This window comes from Bombina bombina, chromosome 3 (genome assembly GCF_027579735.1).
Source record: "Bombina bombina isolate aBomBom1 chromosome 3, aBomBom1.pri, whole genome shotgun sequence".
NCBI classification, from domain to species: domain Eukaryota; kingdom Metazoa; phylum Chordata; class Amphibia; order Anura; family Bombinatoridae; genus Bombina; species Bombina bombina.
This window is the reverse complement of record NC_069501.1, coordinates 954398076-954418540: the sequence shown is the minus strand read 5'-3', so window position 1 is coordinate 954418540 and position 20465 is coordinate 954398076. Positions and strand designations below refer to the sequence as shown.

Sequence of the window (20465 nt, the reverse complement as noted above, 5' to 3'; positions counted from 1 at the left end):
GTATGAAACCTTAAATAGAGAGTAACTGTCTTTATTCTAATTATACCAAAACCATTATCTTACTGTGCCATAATATTCATGAAAATGAAACAAAAACAGACAGAATACTACTGTAGAGATAATTAAAAAGCTGACATGATAATTGTTCATGCTTTCTAAAGGACATTATACCATTTTAAATCCATATAAATATATTTTTATTTTATACAGCTGTTTTATTCATATTAGTGACAAAAAAGTAGAACAAAAGCAGAAAAACATTTAGACAATCCAATTAAAATTGTAATTATTTTCATTGTTAAATGACTGTAAATAGGTATGAATCATCACTTTCGAACAAGAAGTTTGTAAACGGACTAGCAGGTTAATTGATTTTCTGTCCAATTAATAAATATTTAACATTGTTCTGACAATCATCGATCTAATAAAAGTATTTCTGTATTTTTGTTGCTGCAACATCCGCTTCAAGCAAAATGGTTTAGATTTCAAGACAAAATATATCTTTAAAGGGACAGTCAACTATCAAAATTGTTATTGTTTAAGAAGATAATCCCTTTATTACCCATTCCCCAGCTTTGCATAACCAACATGGTTATTTTACTATACTTTTAACCTCTGTGATGACCTTGTATCTAAGCCTCTTCTGACAGAGATCTGATCACATGGCTATTTATTATCTATTGACTTGCATTTTAGCCAATCAGTGCACTGTCATTCACAACCCACGGGAGAGAGCACAATGTTATCTATATGGCACACATGAATTAGCATTGTCTTGTTTTGAAAAGCTAATAAAAAATCATGTGATAAGAGGCTGTCTATAGTGGCTTAGAAACAGGCAGAAATGTAGAGGTTTAAACGTTATAAACTATATTAATATAACATTGTTGGTTGTGCAAAGCTGGAAAATGGGTAACGAAGGCATTATCTATCTTTTTAAACAATAACAACCTTTAGCAACCTTTGGTATGATTTACATACAGACTTGGTTCCGACAGCTGATATTTCTTTCAGAATCAAATGAGCATAATTAAACATTAGTATTGTATTTTAAAAATAAGAATACAATAAGTGAGAAATACTTCTAAACTACACAAAATTACCATACAAGGAATAATAATAGTAGCTAATATATAGTGTAGCGTATCTCTACAGTATTCACTAATCACTAAAGATGCTGTGCCAGTAGCTGTAGGAAAGAAATTATGTTTTCCTTATAAATACCATGGGGCATTCAGGAAAGAAAAAACTAAATTTATGCTTACCCGATAAATGTCTTTCTTTCCGGGCATGGAGAGTTCACGACTTCATTCCAATTACTAGTGGGAATTCAACTCCTGGCCAGCAGGAGGAGACAAAGAGCACCCCAGCAGAGATGTTAAGTGTCACTTCCCTTACCCATAACCACCAGTCATTCGAATAAAGTGAAATGGAATAAGAAGATAACACAAGAGAATAGAGGTGCCTGAGGTTAACACTAAAAAAACGCCTTCTTAAATTTAAATAAGGGCGGGGTCGTGGACTCTCCATGCCCGGAAAGAAAGAAAATGATCAGGTAAGCATACATTTTGTTTTATTTCCTATGGCATGGAGAGTCCACAACTTCATTCCAATTACTAGTGGGAACCAATACCCAAGCTAGAGGACACAGAATGAAAAAGGAAGGGAGAACAAGACAGGCAGACCTAAACAGAAGGCACCACCGCTTGAAGAACTTTTCTTCCAAATGAAGCTTTAGCCAAGGCAAAAAAAAAAAAATCAAATTTGTAGACTATGGAGAAGGTATGCAAAGAAGACCAAGTTGCCGCCTTGCAAATCTGCTCCACTGAAGCTTCATATTTGAAAGCTCAGGAAGAGGAGACAGCCCTAGTGGAATGAGCCGTAATTCTCTCAGGAGGTTGCTGTTCAGCTGTCTCATAAGCTAACCGGATAACACTTCTCAACCAGAGAGAAAGGGTAGTAGAAGTGGCCTTCTGACCCTTACGCTTACCAGAGAAAACAATGAAAAGGGAAGTGGATTGCCGAAAATCTTTAGTTGCTTGAAGGTAAAACTTTAGAGCACGCACAACATCCAGGTTATGCAAAAAAAGTTCCTTCTAGGAAAAAGGATTGAGACAAAAAGAAGGAATCATACCAAAGGTTGCTAAAGGTTGTTATTGTTTAAATATTTGAAAGCTCAGGAAGAGGAGACAGCCCTAGTGGAATGAGCCGTAATTCTCTCAGGAGGTTGCTGTTCAGCTGTCTCATAAGCTAACCGGATAACACTTCTCAACCAGAGAGAAAGGGTAGTAGAAGTGGCCTTCTGACCCTTACGCTTACCAGAGAAAACAATGAAAAGGGAAGTGGATTGCCGAAAATCTTTAGTTGCTTGAAGGTAAAACTTTAGAGCACGCACAACATCCAGGTTATGCAAAAAAAGTTCCTTCTAGGAAAAAGGATTGAGACAAAAAGAAGGAACGACAATTTCCTGATTAATATTGCGATCCAACACTACCTTAAGGAGAAATCCCGGCTTAGTACGAAGAACCGCCTTATCCGCATGAAAAATAAGATAAGGGGAATCACACTGCAGTGCCGAGAGCTCAGAAACCCTGCGAGCAGAAGAAATAGAAAGAAGAAACAAAACCTTCCAAGATAATTTAATATTAACAGAATGCATCGGCTCAAACGGAGTCTGTTGCAAAACTTTAAGAACAAGGTTAAGGTTCCAAGGAGGAGCAACAGGTTTAAACACAGGCATGATTCTGACCAGAGCCTGAACAAAAGATTGGACATCTGGCAAATCTGCCAGACGTTTGTGCAAAAGAATAGACAGTGCAGAAATCTGACCCTTCAGAGTACTGACTTCTCCAGGCCCTCCTGAAGAAAAGACAAAATCCTAGGTATCCTTACTCTGCTCCAAGAGAAACCCTTCAATTGACACCAATAAAGGTATTTGCGCCATACCTTATGGTAAATCTTGCGAGTAACAGGTTTACGAGCCTGAAGCATGGTATCAATGACCGTCTCAGAGAAGCCACGCCTAGCGAAAACTAGGCGTTCAATCTCCAAGCAGTCAGATTCAGAGAATCTAGATTTGAGTGGAGGAAGGGACCCTGAAGTAGAAGGTCCTTGCTCAGAGGTAACCTCCAAGGTGGAAGAGATAACATCTTCACTAGATCCGCAAACCAGATCCTGTGAGGCCATCCAGGAGCTATTAAAATCACAGATGCTCTCTCCTGTTTGATACAAGCAATGACTCGTAGAAGGAGAGCAAACGGAGGAAAAAGGTATGCCAGATTGAAGTTCCAAGGAACCACCAGAGCTTCTATCAGAACGGCTTGAGGATCTCTTGACCTTGAACTGTACTTTGGAAGCTTGGCGTTTTGATGAAACGTCATCAGATCCAACTCCGGGACCCCCCAACTGAGGGTTATCTCTGAGAACACCTCCGGATGGAGAGCCCACTCCCGGAGATGAAAATTCTGTCTGCTCAGAAAATCTGCCTCCCAGTTGTCCACCCCTAGAATGTGGATGGCAGATAGGAGACAATCGTGAGCTTGCACCAACTGCAGAATGCGTGTCACCATCCTTTATTGTTAAGGAACTCAGAGTTTCCCCCTGATGGTTGATGTAAGCCACCGAGGTGATGTTGTCCGATTGGAATCTGATAAACCGGACTAAAGATAATTGAAAACTTTAAGATGTTTATGGTAAGAGAAGACTCCTCCTGAGTCCACAGGCCCTGAGATTTTAGTGAGCCCCAAACTGCTCCCCAGCTTAACAGGCTGGCGTGCATGGTCACAATCACCCAGGAAGGTCTCAGGAAGCAAGTGCCCAGAGACAGATGGTTCTGTGAAATGCACCACTGAGAGAGAGTCTCTTGTTAGGGGATCCAGACCTATCCTCTGCGATAGATCACAATGGTCTCCGTTCCATTGACTGAGCATGCAAAGTTGCAGAGGTCTCAGATGGAACTGAGCAAATGGAATGATTTCCATGGAAGACACCATCAGACCAATCACCTCCATGCATTGAGCCACTGATGGTCGAATAGCAGACTGGAGAGAAAGGCATGAAGCAAGAAGTTTGGATTTTCTGACATCCATCAGGAAAATCTTCATGGATAGGGAATCTATGATTGTCCCTAAGAAAACCACCCTTGTAGCTGGAACAAGGGAACTCTTTTCCAGATTCACTTTCCAGCCATGGGAACGTAGAAAAGACAACAACATCTCTGTATGAGATTTTGGTAGTTGAAAAGATGACGCCTGAACCAAGATGTCATCTAGATAAGGTGCCACTGCAATTCCTTGAGATCTGACCACTGCCAAAAGAGCCCCCAGAACCTTAATGAATATTCTGGGCACCGTGGCAAGGCCAAATTGAAGTGCAACAAACTGGAAATGCTTGTCCAGAAAGGCAAACCTCAGAAACTGGTGATGATCCCTGTGAATGGGAACATAAAGATACGCGTCCTTCAAGTCTATGGTCGTTTTGAACTGACCCTCTTGGACCAAGGGAAGAATGGAACAAATGGTTTCCATTTTGAAGGAAGGAACCCTGAGGAATTTGTTGAGACACTTTAGGTCTAAAATGGGATGAAAAGTTACCTCCTTTTTGGGAACCACAAGAAGATTTGAATAGAATCCTAGACCCTGTTCCCTTACATGAACTGAAACAATCACTCCCAGGGAAGATAGGTCCTTTACGCAGTTTAAGAAGGCCTCACTCTTTACCTGGTCTGCAGATAATCTTGAGAGGATGAATCTGCCCCTGGGAGGACAAGTCTTGGAACCTATTCTGTAACCCTGGGATCTGGAACATCTCGTATCCAGGCCTGACGAAAAAAAGAAAAAGTCTGCCCCCTACCTGATCCAGGACTGGACCGGGGGCAATACTTTCATGGAAGGCTTCTTGGCTTGTTTCCCCTTATTCCAAGGCTGACTGGACCTCCATGAGGTCTTGGATTGCTCTGGCTTGTAAACGGATTAGGAAGACTTCTATTTTTTGAAATTACGAAAGGAATGAAAATTAGAATTCTGGCGAACCTTAGGTCTATTCTTCTTGTCCTGAGGTAGGAAAGATCCCTTTCCACCTGTAATCTCAGAAATGATCTCCGCCAGACCAGGACCAAATAAAGTCTTACTCTTATAAGGTAAAGACAAAATCTTTGACTTGGAAGTTACATCAGCCGACCAAGATTTTAACCACAAAGTTCTGCGAGCTTGAACCACAAAGCTAGACATTTTGGCTCCCAGGCTAATCACTTGCATGTTGGTATCACAGATAAAAGTATTGGCCAGTTTAAGAGCTTTGATCCTATCTTGGATCTCCTCTATAGTAGTCTCTTCTGAAATCAGCTCAGACAAAGCATCACATCAATAAGATGCTGCTCCCGCAACCGTAGAAATACTTGCAGCAGGTTGCCACTGTAATCCCTGATGAATGTAAATCTTTTTTAAGTAAGCCTCTAGCTTCTTATTCATGTGATCCTTAAAAGAACAACTATCCTCTATAGGAATAGTAGTTCTTTTGGCTAGAGTAGAAATCGCTCCTTCTACCTTAGGCACAGTGCACCACGAATGGAGTCAGCAACAGGAAACTTTTTTTTTTTTTTTTTAAAAACAGGGGAAGGGGAAAAAGGAATCCCTGGCTTATCCCATTCTTGAACTATACATTTCTGACATCTTGTCTGGAACAGGAAAAACTTCCACAGAAGAGGGAGTATTAAACTCTAAGTTTAAGTTTTGGGGTTGACAACGACAGAAGGTTCGGAGTCGTCCAAAAGTAGCTAGAACCTCCTTCAGAAGCAACCGGAGGTGTTCAAGCTTAAATATGAAATTAACGTCTTCAGATTCTGCAGAATCTTCCCCTATTATGTCAGAGTCTGAGATCTCCTGCTCAGAAGCTACTGAGCTATACTCTTTATCAGACATATGGGAGAGGTTGACCAGCACAGATTTAGTAGGGTCAGAAACTTTACTAACAGAACACTTTTTAGATTTCCTCTTACGCTTACCCATAGCAGGGAAAGCAGATAAAGCTGCAGATACCGCAGAAGTTATCTGTGCAGCAAAATCCCCAGGTAAATAAACCCCCCCAAGAGGTTGAGAGGAAACACAAGGCACTGTTTGTGAAACTATTAAGGCTTGGGACGTTTTTGGAGAAAGCTGAGGCATGTCATGCACAGCATTATCCTGAGAGACATTTAGCTCAGAAGGGAGTAATTTATCTTTGAATTTTAAAGTTTTAGCTAAGCATGAGAAACAAAATTGCATAGGCAGAACAATTTGGGCCTCTAAACATAGTAAACATTCATCCAAAGTAATAGAAGGATCCTGTTCTGTGTCCATAGTTACAGATACAAGTTCCCAATAATAATGACAACATTTTAATTTCAAATTATATATGAACAGTTCCCACAGAACGTTTATGTAACTCACATAAAACAAACTTTAGATATTAAAAAGTTTATTAGACTTAGTAAAAAAGTAACTTGTCACACTTTTAAACAACCTCAGACTGCCTGAGGCTCCTACCGTTCCGGGAACTGAGTCTAGTAATAGGAAACAAGACTCTCCAGCTGATCAGAGTTCATCTCCTCCTGGCAGACGATCCAAACATCAAATCACTAGCCGCAAAGACAAAACTCCAAGACTAACTAAGCTCCACTCTTCACAAGCACATGGAAGAGAGGGCTTGAGAAAAAGAAACTGAGCCACAGGAATTAAAAGCGCGCGTTTCTAACGACTCAAACCAAAAGTAAAAAGGGAAAAAAGTATTTTAAATCCCTTAACCCATATCAGTGTCAAATAAAGGAAAACTTCAAGCATAACTTTTCATTAACCCCTTAAGTTTCTCTCAGTCACAGAAAACATACAAAGTGCCTGCAAAACTGCCCATTAATGTACCCTTACAAGAAAAAGGATAGACTATGTCCCAAAATAGATCCACTTGAGGGTTAACCACTAAAGTGCTGTCCTTCAGTACCTAGAAGGCAAAAGCAGGGCAGAAAACAGCTACTTAGGTGTGACAGGCACTCCACTCCCTGTCAAGGACCTGTAGGAAAAGAAATAACAGAGTAACCAACTCTGGCTTTCTGCAAAGGGGTAGCAAAGGTGTTAGAAGTAAAGCAAAGACTACCTCGCTGCCTTCTAACTGTTAAAAGCCACCACTACTCTTACTAAATAGATTGACGTGGACACAGCTAGACCCCAATCCTTGCTTGCAAGGAAAAGTACCCATTAAAGGATTATCTTCTCAGACACTCATCTTCGCCATCCTCCCGATCACAGAGGCAAAGAGTGACTGGGGGTTATGGGTAAGGGAAGTGACACTTAACAGCTCTGCTGGGGTGCTCTTTCCTCCTCCTGCTGGCCAGGAGTTAAATTCCCGCTAGTAATTGGAATGAAGTTGTGGACTATCCATGCCATAGGAAAGAAAATAATTATTCCTAGATTCTGCATACATGTGACAAATAAAATAAATAAATAAAAAATCAGAATGTGTCTCTCTGTTTAGTGTTCTGATTATTTGATCATGTATAATACAGATAATATGCTTTATTTAGCTAAACTATGTTCATGGTCCAACAAATTTGCAAATAAATATTAAAGGGAAATGAAAGTCTGATAATTCAAATATAGTATTAAATTTAAAGAAACTTTTCAATTTACTTCTGTTATTAATTTGACCTTGTTCTCTTAGTATCCATAGTTGACAAACATACCTAGGTAGGCGGAGGACCAGCAATGCACTACTGGGAGCTTTCTGATAATTGGTGGGTACACACATAAGCCTTTTGTCATTGGCTCAACAGATGTGTAGTAATCTACAAGTAATAGTGCCTACTAAGTATTCTGAATGCTTATTGTAGAGCATTTAAGTGAATTACATTTGATATTTATATCTGGAATTTACTACAGTTTCACAAGTCCACAGATCACATTGCAGTAAGACAAGATCAAGACCTGATACATACAGATCCATGCTATATTGTTATGTATACAGGCAGTTCCCAGATAACGAACAAGATAGGTTCTATAGGTTTGTGAATGTGTATGTAAATTGGAACAGGCACTTTTTTTAGGTGAAACTCTAGCCAAACATTTTTTTAGTTTTGGATAGCATAGGGAAAAGTTTGTTTTGCAATCTGTGCCCCTGTTCAGAAAACTTCACATCACTTTCTGCCCTTGTGACAATTGGATTTTGAGTATTTTGGGTTAGCCTGGAAAGAAGGATTGGCGATAAAGCTCTATTTTCTCCGTTTGTAAGTACGAGTTGTACTTAAGTCGGATGTCTGTAACCCGGGGACTGCCTCTATATACAAATAACATTATTATTACTACCCAAAATAGATTTAACCTTGCCAGAATCTGCTGAAATGAGATTATTGCATTCCTATAACCTATGGGTTTAACCCCTGTAATGGGGTTAAACACATAGTTTAAAGTCAGCTTCAGAGCAGCAATGCATAACTGGAACCTAACTAAACACCTCTGGTTGGCCAATGACAAAAGGCATATTGTGTGCAGCCAACAATCCACATCCAGCTCCTAGTAGTTTATTGCTGCTTCTGAGCCTACCTATGCTTTTCAACCAAAGGATACTAAGAAAACAAAGTACATTTTACACTCGGGGCAAACTGTATTAAAATCCAGGGCTATATCTCGATCATCAAAGTTCCTTTTACCACTGGAAACCCCACTTTATTCTGACTTGCACACACTTTTGTTCAGTGTACACATTTGTGCATGTTAACATCAGCTGTTAATGAACGTTTGTTTCCTTGTTTAAAAAAGTAAAAACTATGAATCAAATACGATTTTTAAAATATGAAACTTATACACAACTAAAAACTATGCTAATCAGAATCTTGATTGTGGATTGTAATTAAAGAGACAGTAAACACCTTATAGCTACAAACAAGACATTTCTGTTGTGTTGCTATAGAATAACGTAACATTCTTTTTTACTGCAGTTATTTTTCAGTAGCCAAACCCCACCCACCATTTGCCTTATTTGGAGGAGCCAATTTGGGCTTAAAGGGACACAGAACCCACATTTTTTATTTAATGATTCAGATAGAGCATGTAATTTTAAGCAACTTTCTAATTTACTTCTATTATCAATTTTTCTTCATTCACTTGCTATCTTTATTTGAAAAGAAGGCATCTCAGCTAAGGAGCCAGCAAATTTCTGGTTCAGACCATGGATAGCACTTGTTTAAAGGTGCTGTCCAATCAGCAAGGAAAACCCAGGTTGTTCACCAAAAATGGGCCGGCATCTAAACTTAGATTCTTGCTTTTCAAATAAACATACCAAGAGAATGAAGAAAATTTGATAATAGGTGTAAATTAGAAAGTTGCTTAATATTGCATGCTCTATCTGAATCACAAAAGAAATTTTTTGGGTTCAGTGTCCCTTTAAGTCTGAGAAAACAAGGCTAGCCCAGGTCATAAAGTTAGTATAAAGTATTTGGCTTTGTATTTGTTATCAGTTATAGCCAGTTAGATATGTAGTAGGGTTAGACTTGAGAAGTCAGTAGGGTGCTTTTCATGTTCTGAGAATTAGAAATTGCTAAATTTTCAGACCTAAATTACATGAATAGGGGACAAAATAAATATGAAAATATTTTGCAAAGTTGTTTCCTTACGCATAACTAAACATTTTATATACAAATCTCAAGGTGTTTACGAGAATTTAAAACATTACAATTATAAAATTATGCAATATGATATGACATAATTCACTGCAGATAGCATAAATTTATATTATTGGTTAAGTGGAAAACCTTCATTCAAACATTTTGGACAGTCAGTATCAATAATGAATCAATTAGTTGGTACTAACCATTGCCAAATGGATCATATAAATTTATAAACGCTGAATTAATCTATGCCCGCTGGCATTATTCTAATTACATTTGTTTCTGTGGTCCACATTGGCAAATGGCTTACAAATCCTATTGTGCTAAATCAAATAATATGTGATAATCACTTCAAAACATAATACAACAACGTAACCAATCACCTTTTTTATATAACATTTGAATAAACCAAACATAAATAGTTTCTTAAAGTCTCCAGCGTACATGTTATCCGTCTTTCAATTGCTACCCCTCCAATCATATTCATGCCATCCTGTGATGTCATATTAGTTCTCTTTCAAGTCCTCCCATTATTTACGGGTCTCGCTCAAGTTACGTTGTAAACATTTTGGATCCTACATCTGCTTCCTAATCAGTACATTCCTTTTGTGCAGGCTGGGGGAAACACGTTATTGCACTATTGTTTGTGCTCCTTTTCAGAGTTTGATCTCCTTCACTTTGGCACAGCTTCACAACCAGCAATGAGGCTTCTCACACATCTACCCTATCATCTCTCTAAAACCTGGTGTGCAATACAGTAAGCGTTACAGCGGGTGGCTAATAGACAGCATTGAAAATGTAAAATAAACAAACATTGTACAGCCATTGCTAGGTCTGCCACTGGTCACCTGCTTCTCCTGGGTGCAGTGTCCTGTCCCTTTCACCAATTCCAACAGTAGGCTTCTTATGGACAAGGCAGGCATATGCAAATATTGATTACATAGGGTCACTTATAATGAATATTTCAGACAGCACCATTAAAAAAATAAAAATCTTACATCATCTTTTCCAGTAAGTTTTTCTTTCATTTTCAAAGCCCTTCGCTCAAAATCTTCAGCGACACTTGATTTAACAGGTCCGTCTGCAGGGAGGGGTCCAATGATATCTTCATCCTCACTGCTCTCACTTGCCTTTAAAGAAGATAACACTAAATATTTGATGCAATTGTGGCTATAGCACAAAACATGGAAAATTAAAAACATACATTTAATACTGATCTGTGATTTTTCAGGTCATTGTTTGCAGAACTCTTGACTTTTGAAAGAAACACCCAAAACTTTCTGTTAATTAAAACTACACTGTAGGTTACTGTATCACATGCTCAAAATGAATATTATACAAACTGTTATTGAAGATTAGCAAAACATATAAATAAGCAGTTTTTAGACTTTTCTCTCTCATTGCATTTACACATCACTTTTACTTGAATTTACCCACACAAATCATATGTTGTTTTTTCAGCACATCATAAAGTTCCGGAAAATATATACCATGCTCAATGCAAAACACTTTTATACATCATCTTATTTCACTTTCAACATCAAACCACCTTACTAAATGAATGTAACAGAGAGGGGTCAGTGATACGTAAATGAACATGCATGGACTAGAGGGGTATCAGAGCCATGCATCTGAGTTTAGAGAAACACATCCAGTAGTAAAATACAGGTGAATATAGCAGATCTTCATAATCCATAGTAGCAAAATAATAAAAGGTGGAGTTCCCTGATAAACACTTTGTTTGAAGCGTTTGCCTTTTTTTCCTACAGGTGACTTAAAGTGAATGTAAACTTTAATGAATTAAAGGCCAGTATTATATAATCTTAAAAACAGGGGCACTTTAATTCATTAAAGTTTACAAAGATGCTTATTTTTTAAAATACTTACCTTTGCGTTATGGTAAACATAACGCCGATCCTCCTGCTTTGTTTAGCATATGGATGACGAATCCGGGTTCCTCCAATCGTTGCCCCACGAGCTGGACACCAAAGGGCACATGGATTCGTCATTGATCTGCTAAAGAAAGCAGCAGATGCGGGTGGAGGATCTGCATTAACATTTTAAAAAATAAGCATCTTTGTAAACAAATTAAAGTGTCCCTGTTTTTAAGATTATTATTTGATACTGGCCTTTAATTAATTATGTACTGTAAAATTGGTTTCCCCTTAATTATTATTATTATCAGTTATTTGTAAAGCGAAGCCAAATTCCGTAGCACTGAGTACAATGATAGGGGTATACAATGACAAAGCTTTGTGATAAAATACAAAACATAATAAAACTAAACAAATCTAATACAGGAGGAAGAGGGTCCTGCTCCGGAGAGCTTACAGTCTATAGGTTAAGGGTGCAGAGACATAAGGTTGGGGTAGCTTGTTACATCGGTTGTATTTGCAGCAGTGAGTCAGGCAGTTCATGTACATGTATTAGTTTGGTTCGGATGCGGGATGGAGGAGAGATGGTAAGCCTCTCTGAATAGGTGAGTTTTCAAGGAGCGTCTGAAGCTATACAAGGTTGGAGACACTCTTATGGAGTGAGGTAGAGAGTTCCAGAGGACAGGAGCAGCACGTGCAAAGTCTTGGAGGCGGGAGTGTGGCATAGAGATTACAGGAGTGTAGAGACGTAGGTCAGAGGTTGATCGAAGAGGACGGGATGGGGAGTATTTCACGATGAGAGAGGAAATATAGTTGGGAGTTAGACTGTTGAGTGCTTTGTAAGTTAGGGTTAATACTTTAAATTGTATTCTGGAGAGTATGGGGAGCCAGTGCAGAGACTGGCAGAGCGGAGCAGCTGATGTAGATCGGCGTCTTAGGTGGATGAGTCTAGCAGAAGCATTCAGTTTAAAATGCATGGGAAATTGCTACTTTATGTTTATTTTTGTGTATAAAAAGTATTTGCTACATGAAACCACAATCCTGAGCATATATATATATATATATATATATATATATATATATATAAGGGCTGGGCGATATGGGGGGGTGGAAATTGTGATTCTCTTAAAAATTACTATAACACCGTAATTTTTCAATAAAAAGATTATTTACTACAGAAACTTAATGTACAGGTCCAATACACTCTGGGAGCATAAAAATACAAACCACGTGTGTGTGTGTGTGTGTGTGTGTATATATATATATATATATATATATATATATATATATATATATATATATATATATATATATATATATATATATATATATATATATATATATATATATATATACACACACATATATATATATATATATATACACACAATGGCTTGCACTCACTGGGCTTTTCAAAATACGTGCCTTTATTGTGACATTTCGGGGACCGTATCCCCTTCCTTAGACGAGGAAGGGGATATGGTCTCCGAAACATCACAATAAAGGCACGTATTTTGAAAAGCCCAGTGAGTGCAAGCCATCGTGTATTTATGTAATTTTTTTCTGCATGCACCCTAGTAAGTTGACCACGAAGTGAGAGTTCTCTCCAGTTGCTAGATATATATATATATATATATATATATATATATATATATATATATATATAAATGCTGTAAGGGCCCTGCATGTACTCTCCAATGTTCAAGTTGCCCGGGGTGCATTCAAAATATTAATAATAGCAGCATAAAGAAACGCACTCGCCGGGTCTTATAAATATGGCATTATTTAATACAACAAATAGTGACATTTCGGGGTCGTTAGCCCCGTCCTCAGACCGTATGAGGACGGGGCTAACGACCCCGAAACGTCACTATTTGTTGTATTAAATAATACCATATGTATAAGACCCGGCGAGTGCGTTTCTTTATGCTGCTATATATATATATATATATATATATATATACATACACATACATATATAATATATATATATGTATATATACACACACACACACATATATATATATACACACACATATATATATATATATATATACATACATATACACACACAACCACATACACAGTTACACACACACATATGTGTGTGTGTACATTATATATATATATATATATATATATATATATATATATATATAATTATTTTTTTTCTTCTTTTTTTTAAACATTTTATCTTGACTGAAAAAGAGCCCTGCTCCTGTCCAGGAATCCAATACAGGCATATAGCAGTAGGGGTGGGGGGCTGCTCCTTTAAAAAAATGCTGTGCCTTGCTGATATCAAATACATTGTAGATGCAATTAACCCAACAGCTAGCTAGCAGCGGGGACTGCAGTTTTAGCCTTTTTGGCAGCCGTGGAGTTAACTACATCTGCTATGTATTTGAGCTGTTTCTCAGAGAGCAGGAGATTGTGTGGGATGTTCCATAATGATTACATACCCTAAGTTTCAGACTGCAGACATCCCTAGGGGGAAATATAAGTAAGTGGCTTTCCCTCCTCTTCAGTCTCCTGCATGGGCTCTGCTTTTAGACTGCTATAGATTGATCAGCTGCTACTGAGATCACAAACAGAAAGTGAAAGTAAAACAGACATTTTACAAATGTGTGCTAAAAGCAACCACCAGATGGAGCTGGTTTGCATGAAATCACATACATATCAATGCAGTACAGACACATCTGAAGATTTTTGTTTCTTCAAAAAAATTGTGATTAATCGTGCAGCCCTAATATTTATATATATATATATATATATATATATATATATATATATATATATATATATATATATATATAAATAAAAAAACATATAGACTGCACTCACTACTGGATTTGTGAAAAAAAAATAGATTTATTTTGTTATATCATAGTGAGGTTTCGGGATCCACAGACCCCTTCCTCAGACCAAGGAAGGGGTTTGTGGATCCCGAAATGTCACTATGATATAAAAAAATAAAAAAATAAAAAATTCACAAATCCAGTAGTGAGTGCAGTCTATATGTTTTATTATTGAAATTTAATCCTGACTAAGCACCCTGGTCGTTGACTACCTGGCAGTGAGAGTGCAGATACTTGTGGGATTTTTTATTCATACATACATATACAAACACACCAAAACAGGCATTATCTTATATTTCACTGTATACAAAAAGACCAATACTAAAATGTTCATTTTAAATTGTTCTCTCTCTCACCCACCACTTGAACTGTGATTCTGCCAGCAGGTTAAATGGATCATTGGGAAAACATTAAATGGAAAAATATACGGTAAACTGTCTCTTTAGAAGACAGACTGCAAAGCAGTACCAACATGAAAATATGTCATTATCTCTTATTTTCCAAGGACCATCTAAATCAGATATTCACAACCAGCAAATCAGCACTCCATGGTTTAGCACAGAGCCCCACCTAATGGGGTCAAAAAGATGAGTGATGCTGGTGGTTGAGACTGGGCACTGTGTTCTTCAACCAACAATGATGTAGAAGGAGCAGCAGTGTTTAATAAGTCATATAACACTCGGCCATATATACTGTACTGCACAAATCAGGTTTATTTTTTTTCTAAAAATTAAAATATTGTCAAAGTAATTATATTGCATAGACCCATTGGGCTGTTATCTTCCTACTAAATAAATCAAGTGTGTCATTTCAATTTCAAAACTATTTGGCATTTAAATACTGTATGTTGTGTGTGAAAAACATAATTTATGTAAGAACTTACCTGATAAATTCATTTCTTTCATATTAGCAAGAGTCCATGAGCTAGTGACGTATGGGATATACATTCCTACCAGGAGGGGCAAAGTTTCCCAAACCTTAAAATGCCTATAAATACACCCCTCACCACACCCACAATTCAGTTTAACGAATAGCCAAGAAGTGGGGTGATAAGAAAGTGCGAAAGCATAAAAAATAAGGAATTGGAATAATTGTGCTTTATACAAAAATCATAACCACCACAAAAAAAGGGCGGGCCTCATGGACTCTTGCTAATATGAAAGAAATGAATTTATCAGGTAAGTTCTTACATAAATTATGTTTTCTTTCATGTAATTAGCAAGAGTCCATGAGCTAGTGACGTATGGGATAATGATTACCCAAGATGTGGATCTTTCCACACAAGAGTCACTAGAGAGGGAGGGATAAAATAAAGACAGCCAATTCCTGCTGAAAATAATCCACACCCAAAATAAAGTTTAATGAAAAACATAAGCAGAAGATTCAAACTGAAACCGCTGCCTGAAGTACTTTTCTACCAAAAACTGCTTCAGGAAGAAAATACATCAAAATGGTAGAATTTAGTAAAAGTATGCAAAGAGGACCAAGTTGCTGCTTTGCAAACCTGATCAATCGAAGCTTCATTCCTAAATGCCCAGGAAGTAGAAACTGAGCAGTAATCCTCTGAGGCGGAGTTTTACCCGACTCAACATAGGCAAGATGAATTAAAGATTTCAACCAAGATGCCAAAGAAATGGCAGAAGCTTTCTGGCCTTTTCTAGAACCGGAAAAGATAACAAATAAACTAGAAGTCTTTCGGAAAGACTTAGTAGCTTCAACATAATATTTCAAAGCTCTAACAACATCCAAAGAATGCAACGATTTCTCCTTAGAATTCTTAGGATTAGGGCATAATGAAGGAACCACAATTTCTCTACTAATGTTGTTGGAATTCACAACTTTAGGAAAAAACTCAAAAGAAGTTCGCAACACCGCCTTATCCTGATGAAAAATCAGAAAAGGAGACTCACAAGAAAGAGCAGAAAATTCAGAAACTCTTCTGGCAGAAGAGATTGCCAAAAGGAACAAAACTTTCTATGAAAGTAATTTAATGTCCAATGAATGCATAGGTTCAAACGGAGGAGCTTGAAGAGCCCCCAGAACCAAATTCAAACTCCAAGGAGGAGAAATTGACTTAATGACAGGTTTTATACGAACCAAAGGTTGTACAAAACAATGAATATCAGGAAGATTAGCAATCCTTCTGTGAAAAAAGAACAGAAAGAGCAGAGATTTGTCTTTCAAGGAACTTGCGGACAAACCTTTATCTAAACCATCCTGAAGAAAAATAAGTCTTCCAGACTCTATAATATATCTCTCTAGATACAGATTTACGAGCCTGTCACATAGTATCAATCACAGAGTCAGAGAAACCTCTTTGACCAAGAATCAAACGTTCAAACTCCATACCTTAAAATTAAGGTTTTGAGGTCCTGATGGAAAAAAGAACCTTGAGACAGAAAGACTGGTCTTAACGGAAGAGTCCACAGCTGGCAAGAGGCCATCCGGACAAGATCCGCATACCAAAACCTGTGAGGCCATGCTGGAGCTACCAGCAGGACAAATGAGCATTCCTTTAGAATATTGGAGAATACCCTTGGAAGAAGAACTAGAGGCGGAAAGATATAGGCAGGATGACACTTGTAAGGAAGAGATAATGCATCCACTGCCTCCGCCCGAGGATCCCGGGATCCGGACAGATACCAGGTAAGTTTCTTGTTTAGATGAGAAGCCATCAGATCTATTTCTGGGAATTCCCACATTTGAACAATCTGAGGAAATACCTCTGGGTGAAGACCATTCGCCCAGGTGCAACGTTTGGCGACTGAGATAATCCGCTTTCCAATTGTCCATACCTGGGATATGAACCACAGAGATTAGACAGGAGCTGGATTCCGCCCAAACCAAAATTCGAGATACTTCTTTCATAGCCAGAGGACTGTGAGTCCCTCCTTGATGATTGATGTATGCCACAGTTGTGACATTGTCTAAACAAATGAACAACTCTCTCTTCAGAAAAGGCCAAGACTGAAGAGCTCTGAAAATTGCACGGAGTTCCAAAATATTGATCGTAAATCTCACCTCCTGAGATTCCCAAACCCCTTGTGCCGTCAGATACCCCCACACAGCTCCCCAACCTGTAAGACTTGCATCTGTTGAGATTATAGTCCAGGTCGGAAGAACAAAGAAGCCCCCTGAACTAAACGATGGTGATCTGTCCACCATGTCAGAGAGTGTCGTATAATCGGTTTAAAGATATTAATTGAGATATCTTTGAGTAATCCCTGCACCATTGGTTCAGCATACAGAGCTGAAGAGGTCGCATGTGAAAACGAGCAAAGGAGATCGCATCTGATGCGGCAGTCCTAAGACCTAGAATTTCCATGCATAAGGCTACCAAAGGGAATGATTGTGACTGAAGGTTTTGACAAGCTGATATCAATGTTAAACTTCTCTTGTCTGACAAGGACAGAGTCATAGACACTGAATCTATCTAGAAACCTAAAAAGGTTACCCTTGTCTGAGGAATCAATGAACTGATTGGTAAATTGATCCTCCAACCATGAACTTGAAGAAACAACACAAGTCGATTCGTATGAGATTCTTCGAAAATGAGAAGACTGAGCAAGTACCAAGATATCGTCCAAATAAGGAAATACCAAAACCCTGTTCTCTGATTACAGAAAGAAGGGCACCGAGAACCTTTGAAAAAAATTCTTGGAACTGAGGCTAGGCCAAACGGTAGAGCCACAAAACTGGTAATGCTTGTCTAAAAAGAGAATCTCAGACACTAAAAGTGATCTGGATGAATCGGAATATGCAGATACACATCCTGTATATCTATTGTAGACATATAATGCCCTTGCTAAACAAAAGGCAGGATAGTCCTACAGAACCATCTTGAATGTTGGTATCCTTACATAACGATTCAATATTGATAGATCCGGAACTGGTCTGAAGGAATTGACCTTCTATGGTACAATGAATAGATAAAATAAAACCCCAGCCCCTGTTCCAGAACTGGAACTGGCATAATTACTCCAGCCAACTCTAGATCTGAAACACATTTCAGAAATGCTGAGCCTTTGCTGTGTTAACTGGGACACGGGAAAGAAAAAAATCTCTTAGCAGGAGGCCTTAACTTGAAGCCAATTCTGTACCTTTCTGAAACAATGTTCTGAAACCAGAGATTGAGAACGGAATTGATCCAAATTTCTTTGAAGAAAACGTAATCTGCCCCATACCAGCTGAACTGGAATAAGGGCCGCACCTTCATGGGTACTTAGGAGCTGGCTATAGGTTTCTATAAGGCTTGGATATATTCCAAACTGGAAATAGTTTCCAAACTGATACCGCTCCTGAGGATGAAGGATCAGGCTTTTGTTCCTTGTTGTGAGGAAAAGAACGAAAAATGATTATTAAACCTAAATTTACCTTGGATTTTTTATCCTCTGGTAAAAAAGTTCCCTTCCTTCCAGAAACAGTTGAGATAATAATTTATTACCCTGGAAAGAAAGGGAAAGCAAAGTTGACTTAGAAGACATATCAGCATTCCAAGTTTAATCCATAAAGCTTTTCTAGCTAAAATAGCTAGAGACATATACCTGACATCAACTCTAATGATATCAAAAGATGGTATCACCAATAAAATTATTAGCATGTTATAGAATAATAATAATGCTATAAAATTATGATCTGTTACTTGTTGCGCTAAAACTTCTAACCAAAAAGTTGAAGCTGCAGCAACATCCGCTAAAAATATAGCAGGTCTAAGAAGATTACCTGAACATAAGTAAGCTTTTCTTAGAAAGGATTCAATTTTCCTATCTAAAGGATCCTTTAATGAAGTACTATCTGCCGTAGGAATAGTAGTACATTTAGCAAGAGTAGAGACAGCCCCATAACCTTAGGGATTTTGTCCCAAAAAACTCTAATCTGTCAGATGGCACAGGATATAATTGCTTAAACGTTTAGAAGGAGTAAAAGAATTACCCAAATTGTTCCATTCCCTGGAAATTACTTCAGAAATAGCATCAGGGAGATTAAACACTTCTGGAATAACTACAGGAGATTTAAAAACCTTATTTAAACGTTTAGATTTAGTATCAAGAGGACCAGAATCCTCTATTTCTAAAGCAATTAATACTTCTTTAAATAAAGAACGAATAAATTCCATCTTGAACAAATACAAATATTTATCAGCATCAACCTCTGAGACAGAAACCTCTGAACCAGAAGAACCATTATCAGTATCAGAATGATGATGTTCATTTAAAAATTCATCTGAAAAAAGAGAAGTTTTAAAAGACTTTTATGTAAACTAGAAGGAGAAATAACAGACATAGCCTTCTAAATGGATTTAAAAAATAAAATCTCTTATGTTTATCAGGAACACTCTGAAAATTAGATGTTGACGGAACAGCAACAGGTAATGTAACAGTACTAAAGGAAATTTTATCTGCATTAATAAGTTTGTCATGACATGCAATACAAACAACAGCTGGAGAAACAGATACCAAAAATTTATAGCAGATACACTTAGCTTTGTAGCTCCAGCACCGGGCAGTGATTTTCCTGAAGTATCTTCTGACTCAATTGCAACGTGGAACATCTTGCAATATGTAATAGAAAAAACAACATATAAAGCAAAATTGATCAAATTCCTTAAATGACAGTTTCAGGAATGGGAAAAAAATGCCAGTGAACAAGCTTCTAGCAACCAGAAGCAATAAATAATGAGACTTAAATAATGTGGAGACAAAAGCGACGCCCATATTTTTTTAGCGCCAAACAAGACGCCCACATTATTTGGCGCCTAAATGCTTTTGGCGCTAAAAATGACGCCACATCCGGAACGCCGACATTTTTGGCGCAAAAGGACGTCAAAAATGACGCAACTTCCGGCGACATGTATGACGCCGGAAACAGAAAAGATTTTTTGCGCCAAAAAAGTCCGCGCCAAGAATGACGCAATAAAATGAAGCATTTTCAGCCCCCGCGAGCCTAACAGCCCACAGGGAAAAAAAGTCACATTTTTTAAGGTAAGAAAAAAATGATTGATTCAAATGCATTATCCCAAATATGAAACTGACTGTCTGAAAATAAGGAATGTTGAACATTCTGAGTCAAGGCAAATAAATGTTTGAATACATATATTTAGAACTT

At 37.9% G+C, this 20465-nt stretch overlaps 1 protein-coding gene across 2 annotated transcripts in view; it reads right to left on the bottom strand.

Moving 5' to 3' along the window:
• The window catches only part of GPALPP1 (GPALPP motifs containing 1), a 154976-nt gene that overhangs the window by 17258 nt on the left and 117253 nt on the right, over positions 1–20465 (bottom strand). For both annotated transcript variants that reach the window (XM_053707993.1, XM_053707994.1), the window contains exon 5: positions 10630–10761. In XM_053707993.1, the coding sequence (XP_053563968.1) occupies positions 10630–10761 (132 nt within the window). The remainder of the gene's footprint in view (positions 1–10629; positions 10762–20465) is intronic.